This window comes from Oryctolagus cuniculus, chromosome 19, assembly GCF_964237555.1.
Source record: "Oryctolagus cuniculus chromosome 19, mOryCun1.1, whole genome shotgun sequence".
In the NCBI taxonomy this organism is placed as follows: domain Eukaryota; kingdom Metazoa; phylum Chordata; class Mammalia; order Lagomorpha; family Leporidae; genus Oryctolagus; species Oryctolagus cuniculus.
The window spans coordinates 8172100-8192334 of record NC_091450.1 but is presented as its reverse complement, the minus strand read 5'-3'; the positions used below and the strand labels follow the sequence as shown (position 1 = coordinate 8192334).

The 20235-nt window shown below is 43.6% G+C and overlaps 1 protein-coding gene across 4 annotated transcripts in view; it reads right to left on the bottom strand.

Moving 5' to 3' along the window:
* Positions 1 to 1014: 1014 nt before the first annotated feature.
* LOC138847132 (transport and Golgi organization protein 1 homolog) overlaps positions 1015 to 20235 on the bottom strand; it is a 42179-nt gene continuing 22958 nt past the window's right edge. For 3 of the 4 annotated variants that reach the window (XM_070064913.1, XM_070064914.1, XM_070064915.1), the window contains 3 exons: positions 19369 to 19439; positions 3165 to 3321; positions 1015 to 1187 (listed from right to left, as the gene is read on the bottom strand). In XM_070064913.1, the coding sequence (XP_069921014.1) occupies positions 1111 to 1187; positions 3165 to 3321; positions 19369 to 19439 (305 nt within the window). In that variant the 3' untranslated portion in view covers positions 1015 to 1110. Of the gene's footprint in view, positions 1188 to 3164; positions 3322 to 14834; positions 14949 to 19251; positions 19440 to 20235 lie in introns of those variants that run through there. The other variant, XR_011384755.1, reaches the window with a different exon arrangement.

The following is a 20235-nucleotide window of genomic DNA, read 5'->3' as shown; positions in this document are numbered from 1 at the left end:
TGTGATTCATTTAAATTATCTCCATCGAAAGGACTATGGCTCACTTCCTAGTGGCCATGCTGCAAAGGCTGAGCACATGGATCTACCCTTCCCCATGACTGACATCAATGAGAAGATTCCAGCCTTATTCATGTGGATTTCTGCTGCAATCCATAGGAACAACTTTCATGAAGCTGAAAGAAATGAGCCATAATGGAGTGAAAAGAAGAATTCATTTAAAATGATTTTGGTAAGGTACACATATCATAAAGTTATTCTCTTAATGGTTTTTTAAGATTTATTTTATTTGAAAAGCAGAGTTACAGAGTGAGAGTGAGAGAGGTCTTCCATCCTCTGGTTCCCTCTCAAATGGCCGCAACAGCTGGAGCTGGGCTGACCCAAAGCCCAGCCTGTGAATGCTGTGTCTTGCCTTTTGCTCCTCAGTCTCTCCTCCCTTCCTCTGCACAAATCACTCTCTCCATCAGTCTCTCTCCCTTTGTCTCTGGGATTTCTTCTCTTCTGCACCCCACACATCTTTGTTCCCATGATGTTTCCCTCAATCTCCCTCCCCCTTTCTCTCCCTCCATCTGGCCCCTCTCCTCCCTCCCACCTTCCTCTCCCTCTGGGATTCTCTTGCATCATCTCCCTGGACTTTTCTGTGACTCAGGCCTCCAGGCTCTCTATTCCACTTTAGTCTTGTCCGTGGTTCCCCTGAAAATTCACCTCTGCCCATTTCTCAATAAAGAAACTGCAGGACTTTGGGACTCACAGGGCTTGTCAATCAATCTGTTTCAACTTCAGCTTCTCTTAGAGGACTCCTGGATTGGTGCCACTGAGGAGCAGCTGGCAAGATGAAGTCAGGCTCCTGACAAAGCCTGGACCACTGGTTGCACCCTCATGGTCATTACCACCAGGAATGGCTGCCCTGCTCCAGCCTGCAGCACCACAGTTTCTGCCCAGGTTTGGGCTGTGTGAATCACATGGTGTCCCCCTCAGGGGGATCAAGTGGCCTTCCCGGAAGCAGACACTTAGGCAAAGGCAGCACCACACAAGGTTTATTAGGAGAATCACACAGACAGATAAGAGAGGAAGAGTCCTCGTGGGACAGGGAAAACATTCAGAAAATGGGCATCAGGTGGCTTTTGGACTCACAGGCACAGCCTGTTCCGGATAGCTGAGCTTCCTATTCCAATTCCACAATGGCTCTCCTGGAAGACAAAAGAAATTGGGATTGTTTCCCCATCTACTGACTTCTCCCTTTCTACATTTGTCCTCCATGTTGTGTCTGCTCCTGATGTGTTCCATGTGCGGCTGTACCTGAGAGTCCTTACACCACACAAACCAACAGTCCTCACATCTCAGCCACAGACCTCGGCCCCCACCTGTGCACATTCGCACACTTCTCTTTCACCTTGTAGGTAGGATTTGCATTTTATTACTAGAGAGGGGAACTTTGCCTTTTCTTAGGAAACAGATTTTGCAAGTCTCTGGGTGTGAGCTATTGCACCCTCAGCTTCTTCTAATGCACTTAATGAGCATTTCTTGGTGATCTTGATAGAAGACGGCTGCATATATGTACTGTTAAGGTTGAGAACGGCCACCGCCCGAGGGACGACTCCAAAAGACCTCTCTCATGCAAATTGCAAAGGGTTTTTTTTTTATTTTTCCAGCATGCTGGGGCTCTCTGATCAAACCAGAACTGAGCAGCCCTGAGGAACTACAGCATAGGGTTTATAAAGGCAAAAACCGCAAAATCGGGAGGGGGGTGCACGGTTGCTATACACGGTTGCTAAGATCAAAAAGAGAGTACATCGTTACTGGGGTCAACATAATGTAAGACCTAGGTGAAATTAATATCCATCATAATCTTAACAATACCAGTTACAATCGTACAATTCTCATTTGTGATCTTGACATTAATCCAAATTATATGTAAGACATAGACAAATCACATCTTTATCATTAACCCAGGTGCAACCTTTCTACTTTCAAGCTTGAGCAATCATGCTAGGGGTTTTCTGTGCTCTCTCAAGGGTGATTGTAGTGCACTGCTATTGTCTGACTATTTGATATCATAGTTTCAGACCAGAGTCTCATGATGGGGGGGGGTTACTTTCCCAGAATGCAGTCTCAAGTGCTCCAAAATGGAGTCCCTACTGTCAAGGTGCTACTTCAGTACTAGATATTTGTAGAATATTTTTCCCATGGACTTAATGTCTTCCTGCTAACAACATCCTCAGAAACCAATAGGATCTCCACGTCACAGCTCCACAAAGCACTGTCCTCAGGGGCTGGGACAGCATGGGCACAGGGAGAGAGACCCATATTGCCTGGTGTGACACAGAGAGGCAGGGGTGTCTGGAGGAGCTGAGACTCCTTGTTGTGAGGCAGAGACAGCTGCCTGCTAATTGAGAGCCGACTTCATTGTCAGTATCCTTGGGGCATCATAAACTCAGGCAGAACCTGGACACACCCATGAGACTCCTTCCCTTTTCCTTCAGACTGTGGACAGAGGGCTGTAGGGCAACAAGACCACTCTGAGCAGGATGGTGCCCTGGACCACACTGGGTCATGAGGACTCTCCTCCAGCAGCTCCGTGTGACCCCAGGCAGCCTCTACCTGCTCTGTTCACACCACCTGTCCTGCTAGGTCAGCTTTCCAGCCCCCATTTTATGGAGCTCAAAGTGACCCTATACAGCCCCTCCTCATCTCCTCCTCTTTGCCACCCCTCATTTACACCCAGGAGGTTCACTCCCTCTTTTACACCTTGGGGTCCTTCACTGGCACGTCCATTATGGCAATGACCAGCCCAGTTGAGCATTGTCAGACCCTACCCTGCAGGACCCTGAACTTCTCAAAGCCAAGGCCAAGTCTCATCCCTCACAGAGCTGAGCATATCCCCCCTCCCCACACCAGGTTCCTTGCTCTGCAAAACTGCTATTTCTGACTTCTATAGATGACTTTTTTCCTCATCTAAACAGACACCTGCACAAGATAGGGCTGTGGTGCAGCCCACTGTGTGTCCTCAGAATCAATCATGAGCAGTTACAAGGCCCTCAGGTAGCCTCACCCTTGAAATGCAAAGCCTGGCAGAATCACAGGGTCATTTTGTTGTCAGAATAAAAATGAGAGAAAAGATAGAGGTACTCTTTGCAAGTCAGTTCATTCAGGGTAGATCATCCTACCAAATTCTGGAGACAGAGGTGCTGGCCGAGGTCTTGGAATCCACCAGGGTGGAGGAGGTGGCAGATAGCCCATGAAGGATTCTTTGTAGCCCCCCATGTGGTAGGGCATGTAGGGTGGTCTTGGGAAAGGAGGAGGTCCTCCTGCAGCCATGCTGACCTGCAGAGCAGAAGTTAACATTTTTTTAACTTTTATTTAATGAATATAAATTTCCAAAGTACAGCTTATGGATTACAATGGCTTCCCCCCATACCGTCCCTCCCACCCACAACCCTCCCCTTTCCCACTCCCTCTCCCCTTCCATTCACATCAAGATTCATTTTCAATTATCTTAATATACAGAAGATCAGCTTAGTATACATTAAGTAAGGATTTCAACAGTTTGCTCCCACACAGAAACATAAAGTGAAAAATAATAGATGATTTTTTTTAATGATGATGAAATCAGATCAGACCTATTGTCATGTTTAATCCCAGGGAGAGTCAAGTTGGGAATTGATAATTTCTTTTCTTTTTTTTTTACAGAGGATCAGTTTAGTATACATTAAGTAAAGATTTCAACAGTTTGCACCCCCATAGAAACACAAAGTGAAATATATTGTTTGAGTACTCGTTATAGCATTAAATCTCAATGCACAGCACATTAAGGACAGAGATCCTACATGAGGAGTAAGTGCACAGTGACTCCTGTTGTTGACTTTACCAATTGACATTCCTGTCTATGGCATCAGTAATCTCCCTATGCTCATGAGTTTCCAAGGCTATGGAAGCCCTCTGAGTTCTCCGACTCTTATCTTGTTTAGACAAGGTCATAGTCAAAGTGGAGGTTCTCTCCTCCCTTCAGAGAAAGGTACCTCCTTCTTTGAAGACCTGTTCTTTCCACTGGGATCTCACTCACAGAGATCTTTTGCCAGAATGTCTTGGCTTTCCATGCCTGAAATACTCTCATGGGCTTTTCAGCCAGATCAGAATGCCTTTAGGGCTGATTCTGAGGCCAGAGTGCTATTTAGGACATCTGCCATTCTATGAGTCTGCTGAGTATCTCACTTCCCATGTTGGATCACTCTCCCCTTTATTTATTCTATCGGTTAGTGTTAGCAGGTACTAGACTTGTTTATGTGCTCCCTTTGACTCTTAGTCCTTTCATTATGATCAATTGTGAACTGAAATTGATCACTTGGAATAGTGAGATGGCATTGGTACAAGCCACCTTGATGGAATTGAATTGGAATCCCCTGGTATGTTTCTAACTCTACCATTTGGGGCAAGTCAGCTTGAGCATGTCCCAAATTGTACATCTCTTCCCTCTCTTATTCCCACTCTTATGTTTAACAGGGATCACATTTCAGTTAATTTTCAACACTTAAGAATAATTGTGTGTTAATTACAGAATTAAACCAGTCATATTAAGTAAAGCAGACAAAAAACTACTAAGAGGGATAATGTATTAAGTTGTTCATTAACAGTCAGGGCTATGCTGATCAAGTCACCATTTCTCATAGTGTCCATTTCACTTCAACAGGTTTCCTTTTTGGTGTTCAGTCAGTTGTCACGAGAACATATGATATTTATCCCTTTGGGACTGGCTTACTTCACTCAGCATAATGTGTTCCAGATTCCTCCATTTTGTTGCAAATGACTGGATTTCGTTGTTTCTTACTGCGGTATAGTATTCTAAAGAGTACGTATCCCATAATTTCTTTATCCAGTCTACCGTTGATGGGCATTTAGGTTGGTTCCAGGTCTTAGCTATTGTGAATTGAGCTGCAATAAACATTAGGCTGCAGACTCCTTTTTTGTTTGCCAATTTATATTCCTTTGGGTAAATTCCAAGGTGTGGGATGGGTGGGTCGAACGGTAGGGTTAGCTTCAGGTTTCTGAGGAATCTCCAGACTGACTTTGAAGAGTTAAAAATTGTATATGTGCGGGTGTCAAAAGTTAAGCTTAAGCTTACAAGTTTAAACCTTCCTGGTGCAGCTGTGAAAATAAGACAGAGTAAAGTAGCACCTTGACAGTAGGGACTCCATTTTGGAGCACTTGAGACTGCATTCTGGGAAAGCAACCCCCCCCCATCGTGAGACTCGGGTCTGAAACTATGATCTCAAATAGTCGGACAATAGCAGTGCACTACATCACCCTTGGCAACGCACAAATACCCCCTAGCATGATTGCTCAAGCTTAAAAGTAGAAAGGTTGCACCTGGGTTACCTGGGCTAATAATAAAGATGTGATTTGTCTATGTCTTAAGATCATAATTGCTGATTGTAAGATTTTAGCAACCGCTTAGCAACCGTGTATTCTCTCCCTCCTCCCGATTTTGCGGTTTTTGCCTTTATAAACCCTATGCTGTAGTTCCTCACTGCTCCTCTGTCCTTGTCAGAGGGCCCCAACATGTTGGATCAATAAATTTAACCCTTTGCTGGTTGCATGAGAGAATAAGTCTCTTGGAGTCGTTCCTCGGGCGGTGGGCTTTTTCAGACCCTAACATTTGGAGGTTCCACCGAGATCTGACTGCTGCCTGTGGATGCCTCCAACGGATATCTCTCGGGGTGAGTAAGGCGCCTATTGTTTTGATTAAATGTGTACACTTTGATTTGTTGTTTGGTAAGGTTTGTTATTTGTTTGTAATCGGCAGCGTGGTTGTCGGGCTCGAGCGAGAGCTCCACCCGACTGTGGCGGGCAGACGTGCTCCAGAGCCACAGACCACATCCAGGGGGACGCCCCGGGAGAAAGGGAGAACTGGGGACGCCCAGTGTTTCCTGTTTGGTGAGTTGCCTGCAGTAGGGAAATAGACTGCAGAGACTCACATTTTGTTTGTACTGCTGAAACTTTGGTATTTGATCGAGCTCGTTAGTCTTTTGTATTTGTATGGGACGCCGTGATGGCTCCCATTTTGTAGACACTTTGTGTGGTCCTTGTGTGCTGCTTCTCTATGCTGTTTGTCTGTTTGTGTACATTGTGTTGTTTGCTAACATGGGCCAGACTGTGTCTACACCTTTGTCTCTAACTTTGAATCATTGGTCGGAGGTAAGCCACTAGGCACATAACCTTTCTTTGTCAGTCAAAAAGGTAAAGTGGCAGTCTTCCTGTGTCTCTAAATGACCTGCTCTCAGAGTGGATTGGCCCCCAGAGGGCTCATTCCATTTACCACTCATTAGCTGAGTGAAAGAGGCCGTTCTCCAGCCTGGCCGTCATGGGCACCCAGACGGGGATTTTAAGAAGACGTCTAAGGTCAGTATTCCTTCCCTCAAGCGGGACCGGATCTGTGGAAGTGACCGTTGAGTGTCCGGCACCCCACAGCTCTCCGAGAACGCGGAGTCCCCCCAGCCACGGCTTAGCTACGGCCGAAACTCCAGAGGGATTGTAAGGAATGGGAGGGAAATTAGGAAGGGCAGTTGGCTGAGAGCCTGGAGACCCCCTGAGCTCGCTTTGGCTTCCCGGCTGCCAGACTGCGACCCGAGGACCAGGTCTCTCTCTCGGAGGGACGCCTGGTCACGCTGCCTACTGCTACGCGAGCAAGGCTTAGCTTCGGTCGAGGCTAATATTGGCCCTTCAGGTAAACTCAGACAACTAGGTAGTGGGTAACCTTGAGCGATAGATTTCAAACCCCACTCAGCCCCCAGACATGAGGAGCTTCATTGCTTTCTGCCTTCCTCCTCCTCCAGGGGGGGCTCCCTCCCCCACTCTTTTGCTCTCCTCATCTCCATTCCTATACCACTGGCCAGGAGAAAGGGAGAGGGAAATTCCACAGGTCTCTCCACCCAGGGAAAAGCTGTTACCTGTTACCTGTTAACCCTTTCCAACCTGGTAGAAAGTTTTCCATCTTTGCAGCTTATGGTAGCTCTGGTGCGTCTTAAAGTTTTTTGTGAACTATTACTGTTGCTAAGCTTTGATTGCCTGAGGACTAAATCTAGAAAAAAGCTAAAGTTAACTATCTGTTGTAATTGACTGAGTGTCTGCAGTAGTCCTAATTGATCTGGCTTTGGTTAAATTATAGGAGGTTCCCAACACTCTTAGTAAAACGGCGCACCTACCCAACCCCACGGTTAGTCCTGCCAGGCCCTGGTGTGTGCAGTCTTCCCTGTAAATGGGGGAACACAGCCTTTCTCTGCACTCTATTCTAGTCCATGTGGCCTGCCGCACCCAGGCAGGCATAGCCAAATATCTCTAGGCAGAGCCCCCACGCCAGGGCTGCTTCTTTTTCCTCTCCTGGAGGAATTTCCAATTCAATACCACTGCTGGCCTTACCTAAGGGAGCCAGAACCTTAAGCCATTAACCCTTTCCAACCTGATTAGTTTTTCTCTTTGCAGCTAATGAAAACCTAAACAATGGTTTCATATGCTGATAATCAGCTCTTTTCTGTGCTGCTGTCCCTGATTCATCTGAGAGCGTTCACCTGTCTTGAAGGTTTCGCGTTTTGCTATTGTCATTATGAGTCTTGATTGGAAAAACTACAGCACGAAGTTTGTTTACATTGTTTATCTGTTTTTAATGTCTGAGTGATTACCCAACTGATCAGAAATGTACTAATTTTGGCTAAATGGTTTGACTCTCTGACAGCTTAAATTCTAAACAGAGTCTTCCAACTTTGGGCTTCCAGCCGGATCCCTCGAACTCTCAAAGAATGAGACTCTAAATTTGTTAAAATAACAGCTGCTTGGGTCAATTCAAATTATATAAAATATATTAAAATGTTATAAATGGTGTCAGACCTATACTGTATTTATGTTTTTGCTTTCCAGCTAAAGTGGTCTTATAAAAATAAAAGTAAATTCTATATATACAAGCCTTTATGTTGTTAACTAAAGTAAGCCAATGCAGATTGGTTCAGAAAATTGAGGTAATGCAAACACCCTTCGGTTTGCTCAGTGGCTTGCTTGCTCAGTTTTACATGTCTTTGATATGCTTTAAACTTGTTTCTCTTAATGAGGAAGATCTTTTCAAAGTTGTAAACATGCACTAGTGTTGGCTGTCCAGGAGGTGTTATCCTCATGTTACTTAAAAACATAAAAATGTAATTTTAACTTTTATTTCAGATAATGGTGTGGTATTCATTAATAACTCTGTCTTAAGTCATCTAGGCATCAGTGCTAAGTAAAACTTGGGAAAATATATTATATATATTTTTAACATCTCAAATTCGATAAAAAAAACTGTTTAAGTTTGTTAACATGTATTCTCATAGGTTGTCTATACATGACAATTCAAGGCTATGAAAAAGTAACTACGGGTATAAAGTTTCAAAAGGTGTAAACAAGTCATAAAAAGTTTTAAAATGTTTACAATTTTAAAATATTGTTTACAGTGTTGAGTGCTAATGCCAAAATTACACTAACCTAAAGTTAAAGTCTGATCTTCTGTTATAACAATGGGGTTTTTTTTTAATGTGTACTAATGTTAGTAAATATCTAAAAATGGTCTAAATCATAAAACTTGACATCTGTTTTTGCAAAAACTGTAACGTCTATTTTAACAGCGTCTGCTTATTCGGTTACTCTGCCATTTCTAGAGTTAGGTCCTGTAAGCTCTTTTTTTGACTCTGTTAAATAATCCTAAATTATGTAAACTCTTATATACAAGTTTTTTTTTATTTCTGGTTTATTCGACAACAAGAGACATAAAATTCATGTTAATCCATTGTGTACTCTACTGTCTCTGTTAAGTTATGGTTATGCGGCAGATGCTAGAAAACTGGGTTCCAGAAACCCAAGAAAGCTCTAGTGTCCACAGGCTACACGGTAAATACCCAGAAGCCAAAGAATGGCAGAGACCTCTGCCACAATTTCTCCTCTAAGTCAGGCTACACAGTAAACACTGGTTAAACTGCCAGTTAAATCTAAAAGCCCAAAAAGTCAGGCTAGAAACCCAACTCACTGCCTCACTTCTCCTCTTTTCTCTTCCAGAAGGGAAGTTACTACTGTTCTGCAGGACTCTCCTCTGTGATGTATGGTTTGATCCCCAGACCTTATGTAAGGGATGACTGACCTTTTCTGTAATAATGCCTAGCCACAGTATAGGGCCCCAAACAACATAAAAAAAAGGTTAAACTATAAAATAATGTAACAACTAGATCAATTTTTCAGTGTAAAAAGTTACACTGACGACCTCAAAGTATGCAAGCAGGTCACCACAGTTGATCTTACCTAAAAGGTCATAGTTCTCCTCATGGACATGGTCTTAACTCGCAGGAAAATACTAAGTGTCAGAATTTGCCCATGACCATAGTTTTTCTAGCTCACCCTGATATTAAAAAAATCTCCAAAAATCAGGGTTGGGTTAAGCACCCACTTGACTGACATCACAGAGGCTGCCTCCTTGGTCTACTTTATTAAAAACCAGGAAAACAAGGAGCAAGCTAGCAGCAAAGGATAGGCAACAGGCCAATCAATGGCTGCTTTACACGGTGATCTGCCGTCAAGGAGACCCAGCAAGGCCAATGCACCCCAAACGGCACCTGTTGCTGATATAAGGAGCCAGGGCATTGGGCAAGCAGCTGTCGTGACAGCAAATGCCTTCTGTCAGCCCTGCCAAGAGCATGGCCACTGGACACGGAACTGCCCTGGGTGTCGAAGGACTCCTGGTTCAGAACCGCTGACCCTGTGGCCCCGAGCTAAAAAGCCTTTGGCTCTGCCCAGCCTCTGCCCAGCTTCCAGCTCCAGCCACTGCTATTGAGGGGATGGCCTAGGGTCAGTGAAATGCAAGTTGCCTATTTCTATCAGCCTCCTATTCAGCTCTCCTCCTAGTCCAGCCATGTAATGCAAGTCAACAGGGTGCCTCCCTTAAAGGAGATTTGCATCTCTTTCAATTCCCTTCCAGCACCCCATGGATAGGTCTGGGCCTCACACACCCAGCCAGGCCTTAAAAGTCTATCCAATAACATTAAGCTTAAAAAGCCCTCCCTGCCAGTTCCTAAAAACAGGGCTTTCGGTAACAGCTAACTCAGATAGCCCTACACCGATTTGGACAGGGCCTCACTGAGGACTTAAAGGGCCTATCTCTTGAGGGGGGTGCACAATAATCCATAATATAAATGGTTAAATGTAAATAATTCATTAGTCTGTCTTTTTCCCAGCCTGAGACTCTAGTCTTGTACATTGGCTTAACTTCCTAGCAAAACTGGCTACTAAATATCAAATATATATATATATATATATATATAGTCTCTGGGTCAATCAGACTAGACAGGCACAAACCCAAATTTGTACTTTTCCTGGAAAAAGCCAAACAGCTCCAGGGCCAGGCCAAGCAGGGCTGGGATTTCTGGCCTGACATCTGGTCACGGAAATCCTGGCTATTTCCTCTCCTTGGCCCACTAACTTCTGCAATCTTGATGCTTCTCTTTGCACTGTGTGTTTTTAATGCCCTTGTTCGTTTTGTCTCTAACAGACTAAAAGCTGTTGAACTCCAAATGGTCATCAGGCAAGACTTCCAGCTCATTCCACTGGACGACTTGAGCAGCCCTCTGGACCGAGCAACACAGTCTTTCCAAGGCCACTGTTGCACACCATAAGACAGGTAGCAAGAGGAAATACCCAAATCCCCCTCAACGCCCACATGCCAGCTTTGAAGAAGTTACAGAAAATGGAACTCCATCCATAATCCCAAAGAAAAATTTTGGGTATTACCTCTTGAAGGGAAAATATTAGGCAGAAAGTCAGTTATGAGCTTATGTGTGTGTGACATAAAGGCCTAATGTGTCCAGCATATGCATCTACATCTCAGTCATCCTGACAATGTTTCACGGGCAGCCTGGCCTTTGCATCCTGCCCTGCCCTCTTCTACCTGATAACCTGCCAGGTGGAGATCCCCGCCCCTTCTGCCTGACAAATCTTCCACAATCTCCCAGATGTAGCCCAGTATCTGCATTTCAGTATTACAGAACAGGTGGGGGTTAAATCTCATTTTCATGGGGGTGGGTTATGCGTGGCCCTAAAAAAAAAATATTGTTTTTATGCCGACTAAACTGGGGTGGTTAGAAACTCCATGGCCAAACTCAGAAAATGACTGGAAAAATGGCAACGGGAGAGGGAAACTCAACAGGGCTGGTTTGAGTCATGGTTCGGCCAGTCCCCATGGTTTACTACTCTACTGTCAGCCCTAACAGGACTCTTAATTGTTCTACTCCTAATTGTAACCATAGGACCTTGTGTGTTAAATAGACTCATCACCTTTGTGCGGGAACAAGTTAAAAATGTTAAACTCATGGTTGTAAGACAACAATATGTCACATTTAAAGAGACAAAAATGAATAATCTCTAAGATTAGAGATCCTCACAACAAGGAGTGGGGAATGAAGAGTTAAAAATTGTATATGTGCGGGTGTCAAAAGTTAAGCTTAAGCTTACAAGTTTAAACCTTCCTGGTGCAGCTGTGAAAATAAGACAGAGTAAAGTAGCACCTTGACAGTAGGGACTCCATTTTGGAGCACTTGAGACTGCATTCTGGGAAAGCAACCCCCCCCCCATCGTGAGACTCGGGTCTGAAACTATGATCTCAAATAGTCGGACAATAGCAGTGCACTACATCACCCTTGGCAACGCACAAAAACCCCCTAGCATGATTGCTCAAGCTTAAAAGTAGAAAGGTTGCACCTGGGTTACCTGGGCTAATAATAAAGATGTGATTTGTCTATGTCTTAAGATCATAATTGCTGATTGTAAGATTTTAGCAACCGCTTAGCAACCGTGTATTCTCTCCCTCCTCCCGATTTTGCAGTTTTTGCCTTTATAAACCCTATGCTGTAGTTCCTCACTGCTCCTCTGTCCTTGTCAGAGGGCCCCAACATGTTGGATCAATAAATTTAACCCTTTGCTGGTTGCATGAGAGAATAAGTCTCTTGGAGTCGTTCCTCGGGTGGTGGGCTTTTTCAGACCCTAACAACTTCCATAGTGGCTTGACCAGTTTGCATTCCCACCAACAGTGGGTTAGTGTCCCTTTTTCCCCACATCCTCGCCAGCATCTGCTGTTGGCAGATTTCTGCAAGTGAGCCATTCTAACTGGGATGAGGTGAAACCTCATTGTGGTTTTGATTTGCATTTCCCTGATTGCTAATGACCTTGAACATTTTTTTATGTGCCTGTTGGCCATTTGGATTTCCTCTTTTGAACAATGTCTATTGAGGTCCTTGGCCCACCTCTTAATTGGGTTGTTGGTTTTGTTTTTGTGGAGTTTCTTGATCTCTTTGTAGATTCTGGTTATTAACCCTTTATCTGTCGCATAGTTTGCAAATATTTTTCCCATTCTGTCGGTTGTCTCTTCACTCTCCTGACTGTTTCTTTTGCAGTACAGAAACTTCTCAATTTGATGCAATCCCAATAGTTGATTTTGGCTTTGACTGCCTGTGCCTCCTGGGTCTTTTCCAGAAACTCTTTGCCTGTGCCAATATCTTGAAGGGTTTCTCCAATGTTCTCTAGTAACTTGATGGTGTCAGGTTGTAGATTTAGGTCTTTAATCCATGTTGAGTGGATTTTTGTGTAAGGTGTAAGGTAGGGGTCTTGCTTCATGATTCTGCACGTGGAAATCCAGTTTTCCCAGCACCATTTATTGAATAGACTGTCCTTGCTCCAGGAATTGGTTTTAGATCCTTGGTCAAATATAAGTTGGCTGTAGATGTTTGGATTGATTTCTGGTGTTTCAATTCTGTTCCATTGGTCTATCCATCTGTTTATGTACCAGTACCATGCTGTTTTGATTACAACTGCCCTGTAGTATGTCCTGAAATCTGGAATTCTGATGCCTCCGGCTTTGTTTTTGTTGTACAAGATTGCTTTAGCTATTCGAGGTCTCTTGTGCCTCCATATAAATTTCAGCACCATTTTTTCCAGATCTGAGAAGAAGGTCTTCGGTATCTTGATTGGTATTGCATTGAATGTATAAATTGCTTTTGGGAGAATGGACATTTTGATGATATTGATTCTTCCAATCCATGAGCATGGAAGATTTTTCCATTTTTTGGTTTCCTCTTCTATTTCTTTCTTTAAGGTTTTGTAATTTTCATCGTAGAGATCTTTAATGCCCTTGGTTAAGTTTATTCCAAGGTATTTGATTGTTTTTGTAGCTATTGTGAATGGGATTGATCTTAGAAGTTCTTCCTCAGCCATGGCATTGTCTTTGTATACAAAGGCTGTTGATTTTTGTGCATTGATTTTATACCCTGCTACTTTGCCAAACTCTTCTATGAGTTCCAATAGTCTCTTAGTAGAGTTCTTTGGGTCCCCTAAATAAAGAATCATGTCATCTGCAAAGAGGGATAGTTTGAGTTCTTCCTTCCCAATTTGTATCCCTTTAATTTCTTTTTCGTGCCTAATAGCTCTGGCTAGAACCTCCAGAACTATATTGAATAGCAGTGGTGAGAGTGGACATCCCTGTCTGGTACCAGATCTCAGTGGAAATGCTTCCAACTTTTCCCCATTCAATAGGATGTTTTCTGTGGGTTTTTCATAGATTGCTTTGATTGTATTGAGGAATGTTCCTTCCATAACCAGTTTGCTTAGAGTTTTCATCATGAATGGGTGTTGTATTTTATCAAATGCTTTCTCGGCATCTATTGAGATAATCATATGGTTTTTCTTCTGCAGTCTGTTAATGTGGTGTATCACATTGATTGTCTTGCGCACATTACACCATCCCTGCATAAAAGGGATAAATCCCACTTGGTCTGGGTGGATGATCTTTCTGATGTGTTGTTGCATTCTATTGGCCAGAATTTTATTGAGGATTTTTGCGTCTATGTTCATCAGGGATATTGGTCTGTAATTCTCTTTCAGTGCTGCATCTTTTCCCGGCTTAGGAATTAAGGTGATGCTGGCTTCATAGAAAGAATTTGGGAGGATTCCCTCTTCTTTGATTGTTCTGAATAGTTTGAGAAGAATTGGAGTTAGTTCTTCTTTAAATGTCTGGTAGAATTCAGCAGTGAATCCATCTGGTCCTGGGCTTTTCTTTGTTGGGAGGGCCTTTATTACTGTTTCAATTTCTGTCTCAGTTATGGGTCTGTTTAGGTTTTCGATATCTTCCTGGTTCAATTTAGGTAGGTTGCATGTGTCCAGGAATCTATCCATTTCTGATAGGTTTCCCTGTTTGCTGGCATACAAGTCCTTGTAGTAATTTCTGATGATTCTTTTTATTTCTGTGGTGTCTGTTGTTACATTTCCTTTTTCTTTTTTTTTTTTATTTTTTTTTATTTTTGACAGGCAGAGTGGACAGTGAGAGAGAGAGACAGAGAGAAAGGTCTTCCTTTGCCGTTGGTTCACCCTCCAATGGCCGCCGCTGCAGCCGGCGCACCGCGCTGATCCGATGGCAGGAGCCAGGATCCAGGTGCTTTTCCTGGTCTCCCATGGGGTGCAGGGCCCAAGCACCTGGGCCATCCTCCACTGCACTCCCTGGCCATAGCAGAGAGCTGGCCTGGAAGAGGGGCAACCGGGACAGAATCCGGCGCCCCAACCAGGACTAGAACCCGGTGTGCCGGCGCCGCAAGGTGGAGTACATTTCCTTTTTCATCTCTGATTTTATTGATTTGGGTCTTTTCTTTTTTTAGTTAGTTGGGCCAATGGGGTGTCAATTTTGTTTATTTTTTCAAAAAACCAGCTCCTCGTTTGGCTGATTTTTTGGAATGTTTTTCTTGATTCAATCCTGTTAATTTCTTCTCTGATTTTAATTATTTCTCTTCTCCTACTAGATTTGGGTCTGGTTTGCTGTAGGTTTTCTAGATCCTTGAGGTGAATTGAAAGCTCATCTATTTGGTGCCTTTCCAATTTCTTGATGTAGGCACCTATTGATATAAACTTTCCTCTTAACACTGCTTTTGATGTATTCCAAAAGTTTTGGTATGTTGTGCTGTTATCCTCATTTACTTCCAGAAAAATTTTGATTTCTCTTTTGATTTCTTCTATGACCCATTGTTCATTCAGGAGCATGTTGTTCAATCTCCATGTGTTTGCATATGCTCTAGGGATTCCTGAGTTGCTCATTTCCAACTTCATTCCTTTATGGTCTGAGAAGCTGCATGGTATGATTCTAATTCTTTTGAATTTGCTGAGACTTGCTTTATGGCCTAGTATGTGGTCAATCCTAGAGAAGGTTCCATGTACTGCTGAGAAGAATGTAAAATCTTTAGCTGTAGGATTGAAAGTTCTGTTTATATCTGTTAGATCCATTTGGGCTATAGTGTCGTTTAAATCTACTGTATCCTTGTTGATCTTCTGTCCTATTGATCTGTCTATTTCTGAGAGTGGAGTATTGAAGTCCCCCAGTACTATTGTATTGGGGTCTAAGTCACCCTTTAAGTCCGTTAACAAATCTTTTAGATAAACCGGTGCCCTGTAGTTAGGTGCATATACATTGATAATTGTTATATCTTCCTGTTGAATTGATCCCTTAATCATTATGTAGTGTCCCTCTTTGTCTCTCTTAACGGTTTTTGTGGTAAAGTTTATGGTGTCTGATATTAAGATGGCTACGCCCGCTCTTTTTTTCATTTCTGTTGGCATGGTATATCTTTTTCCAGCCTTTCACTTTCAGTCTGTATGGATCTTTGTTGGAAAGATGTGTTTCTTGTAAGCAGCAAATAGATGGGTTTTGTTTTTTAACCCAATCAGCCAATCGGTGTCTTTTAACTGGACAGTTCAGGCCATTCACGTTCAATGTGACTAATGATAAGTGGTAACTTTGCCCTGCCATTTGCCAAAGATAAGTTCTAATATATGCTTTGAATTCCCTGTAATCTTTTGCTGTGAGGTTTCCTTCCTTGGTTTCCTTCCTTTACCTTCTTTCATATTGATGACCGTGTTTCTTTGTTTCTGTGTGTAACACATCTTTAAGCATCTTTTGCAGGGCTGGATGAGTGGCAACAAATTCTTTCAATTTCTGTTTGCTATGAAAAGTCTTTATTTCACCTTCATTCACAAATGATAGCTTAGCAGGGTATAATATTCTGGGCTGGCAGTTTTTCTCTCTTAGTACCTGGGCTATATCTCGCCATTCCCTCCTTGCTTGTAGAGTTTCTGATGAGAAGTCAGCTGTGAGTCTGATTGGAGATCCTCTGAGAGTAATCTGACGTTTCTGTCTTGCACATTTTAGGATCTTTTCTTTATGTTTCACTGTGGAGAGTTTAATTACAACGTGTCGTGCTGAGGATCTCTTTTGGTCGTGTTTATTAGGGGTTCTGTGAGCTTCCTGTACTAGGATTTCTCTGTCCTTCTCCAAACCTGGGAAATTTTCTGCTAATATCTCACTAAAAAGGCCTTCTAATCCTTTCTCCCTCTCCATGCCTTCAGGAACTCCTAGAACCCGAATGTTGGGTTTTTTAATAGTATCCTGAAGATTCCCGACAATATGTTTTAGATTCCTAATTTCCTCTTCTTTTCTTTGGTCTGACTGTATCCTTTCCTGTTCTCTGTCTTCTAAGTCTGATATTCTCTCTTCTGCTTCTCCCATTCTGTTTGTAAGGCTCTCTATTGTGTTTTTCATTTGATCTATTGAATTCTTCACTTCAGTCACTATCACAGTTTCCTGTTGTACTAGTTGTTTCCTTTCATTTTGATTCCTCCTTAATATTTCATTTTCACGAGAGAGATTTTCTATCTTGTCCATTAAGGATTTCTGTAGTTCAAGAATTTGTTTTTGAGAACTTCTTAATGCTCTTATCAATTTTTTGAGATCTGCTTCTTGCATTTCTTCTATGTCATCATCTTCATAATCTTTAATTGGGGTGTCTTTTTCATTTGCGGGCTTCATGGTGACTTCCTTGTTTTTATTACCTTGGTTTTTGCGTTTGTTATTTGGCATATTGGAGATATTTAGTTTCTTCACTGTGGTGCTTTTTCTTGTTATACTATGACTCTAGATTAAGTGGACTATCTGTTTTTGATGGAGCCTTAGGACTTGAGATGGGTGTGGTCTGAGAGCTCTGTTTGGTGTGCCAAAGGTGACACTCCCAGGTTAGGCGTGGTAAAGCTCTCTCTCTCACTCTCCTTCTTTTTTTTTTTTTTTGATTCAAAAGGGAAGTTATTCTGCACAGCTGAAAGAAGTTGGAGGTAGTTAGCAGGCAAATGATATACCCGCAGGAGCCAGAGATCGGAAGCTCTTTCCCAAGGACCACACAGGGAATCTGTTCAGCCCTCAGAGTGGGCTCAAATTCTCCTTCAGTCTCCCACTGGGTTGCCAAAGTTACGGAATTGTAGCGTCTCTGGAGAGTGCTCACGTGAATTCCGTGAGTTCTCTCCCCCACCGTGTCTTTTTTCACAGTCTCAGTTCAGTAGCACCACAAATTTACTAGGTCCTAATCTCCTGTTAATTCGCCCCGCCCAGAGTCAGGTTTTTCTGCTAGGCTCAGGGCCGGTGCAGACCTGAGGTGGCTCTGCTTATGACGTATGTCCAAGATGGCGCCTGCTCTTTGTCTTGCTCACCCTTGAGAGGTGAGCGGAGAGAGAGAAACCCATGTCCGTACCAGTCACCTTTTTTTTTCTCTCTCTCTCTTCCAGCTAGCCTGGTGAACTCCCCCCCCCCCGGGGGTCATTCCCTCTAGTCTCCTCTCTCCGCTTGCCTGCCGGTGTCTCGGGCTATTGAGGTTCGGCTCACCTCGCGTTCCAGCGCTGGTGTGTTGAGTCTGCCGCTGGTGTCCCGAACTGTGGGCTCCCACGCTCTCCACGCAGGTCCACTCCCCTTCCAGTGCCGATGTGTGGACTCAGAGCCCTGGACTTCCCAAGCCTCCCCGCTGTTGTCTGTGTGGCACGCACTCCCCTTCGAGCACTGGCGCGCAGACCCTGCGGCTTCCGCGGCTCGGTCCCGCGGCTCCAGAAGTTAACATTTTGAAGTAGATTAATATCATGGGCAACACCAATACCAACACAACTGAATCACAGTACAGCAGGTGATAATGGCGGGCGCCTTCCTCTCCACCAGCTATTAAATAAGCAGCCTCAGCACCACAAAACTCTCCTCTTCCACTGGATCCCAACACATTGAGGAGTGAAGGGAAGTCACAGGATAAACTGCTGTCACCACATGTCACTGTCCATGTCTGCAGAGGTATGTCCCAGAGAAACAGTGCCATGGCAAACTGATAGACACACACTCCACACAGATGACCTCCATGTCAAGGACTACCCAGCACTGCACAGACATTTCTTGCACATTAAAAAGAGATGATTGAAGGAGGGGAAAGTCCACTTTGCACACATTAGAAGGCATCTCCCAATCCCTGCTTCCCTCCCTGGCTGAGGGTTTCCTCACTGGGGGTGCTGCCCCTGGACACAGGATCTCCTGGGGAATGCAGATTCCTGACATCTTGTAGGGAAACTGGGAATGTGATTTTCCAGAAACCATGTTACCCACTGCAGTTAGGTAGGCATGGGTATCTATCTTAATTCATAGGCAAGACTGAATTGGAAGTACTCTGGGAGCTGCACACTACTTTTATCTCCTAGACAAACAAGGTGGAAAATAAGAAAGTTAAAACAAGGTACATTTTCATTTCAAACTACAGATGTCCAGTGGCATCTGAATGGAGAATCACCAACATCAGCATCTACACAGGTTACACAAAAACCTGCATATGGGAACCTCAATTAGGCTCTCCTGGGAATTGGCCTTGCAGGTAAATACTGATGAACACTCTTCACTATCTCACAGCAGGTGAGCATTTGCCATTCTGCAAACATGATCCCTGAAGCTTCAGAACATTCCACAGAGGGTCCCACTGGAGGGTTTTCTGCACAGCCCATTTACCAAGAGAAATGAGACAGTGATTTGCTTTGTCCAAAAGCATTCAATATTGAACAAAACACAAAAAATCATGGATTCTGTGGGTGAAGATGTTCTGAATGGTTAAACAACCTAAATCAAAACAGGAAAGGAGGTATTTTATTCTGACAATGAAATGTGGCCTGGCCACCTCCCAGGTTATAGAAGCTTGGGGGGAGTCACTGTGCCATGAGGCTGAAGGTCACAGCCATCTTCTCTGCCAGTGATTTCCAGAAACTGACAAGCAAACCTTCAGGCTTCAGCCTGTAAAGCACCAGCACAGATGCTGAGCTGGAAAAGGAGAGGCCCACAGGCTCGTGGGGGAAGGCTTGGCTGCTTTGAAAAGTTACAGACACAGAAAAGGTATCACAGCACACACAGTCAGAAAATAATGGAAGAGAGAGTGCTGTATACGCAATGATCAGGTTTCAGGAAATCATTACAAGGAAAACGACCACAGCAATTACCTGTTCCTTCCTGGTGTCCTCAGCAGGGGATGAGCCTTGGTTCTTCATGTGACCTGCACAAGTTCTGGAATCTGCCCAACAAGAGACAGCACTGTATTCTTTCTTAACAAAATGCTTATATATATATATATATATATATATATATATATATATATTCAAAAGGCAGAGACAGACAAATTCCATCTGCGGGTTCACTCCCCAAATGCTAGCAATAGCCAGGCTGAGGCAAGCAGCAAAGACCTCCATCCAGATCTCCTACATGCTTGTCAGGGACTCAAGTGCTTGAGCCACCATCTACCACCTCACAGGCACATTAGCAGGAAGGTAGATCGGAAGCAGAGGCAGGACTTAGTCTCACACAGTCCACTGATATAGGATGCCGGCATCCCAAGAGGCAGGTTTCCTGGGAAGAAATGGGGTTATTCTGCCTCAGTGTTGAGAAAACCCGCACACCTTTTCACCCTCTAAACTCAATCCCATGTTAGGTCTCTGGTCAGAGGCCCAGGGTTTACCAGGTGCCTCAGAAGATCCCTGAGTACAAGGGGGAGGCCCATGTCCTCACTGAGGATGATACCACCTTAGCCTGTGCCAGGGGTTCTCACCACAAACCAACTCATTGTACCTAAGTCAGTGCTAAAATTAGCTGGAAATCAACATGATATGTTGATATACATACCTAATATGTATAGAGGAAATTATAGTTTAAGAACATCCTTGGATATAAAGAATATCAATAAACCCTGGCCAACCATTTATAAATGGAAAAGGACTTAACTATATTAATGATGAGAGTGATGACAAAAGGAAAATGTTTTCATTGGGTTTATTGTAAAATTTGAGGGTTATAATAATATAGAAATGAAATTA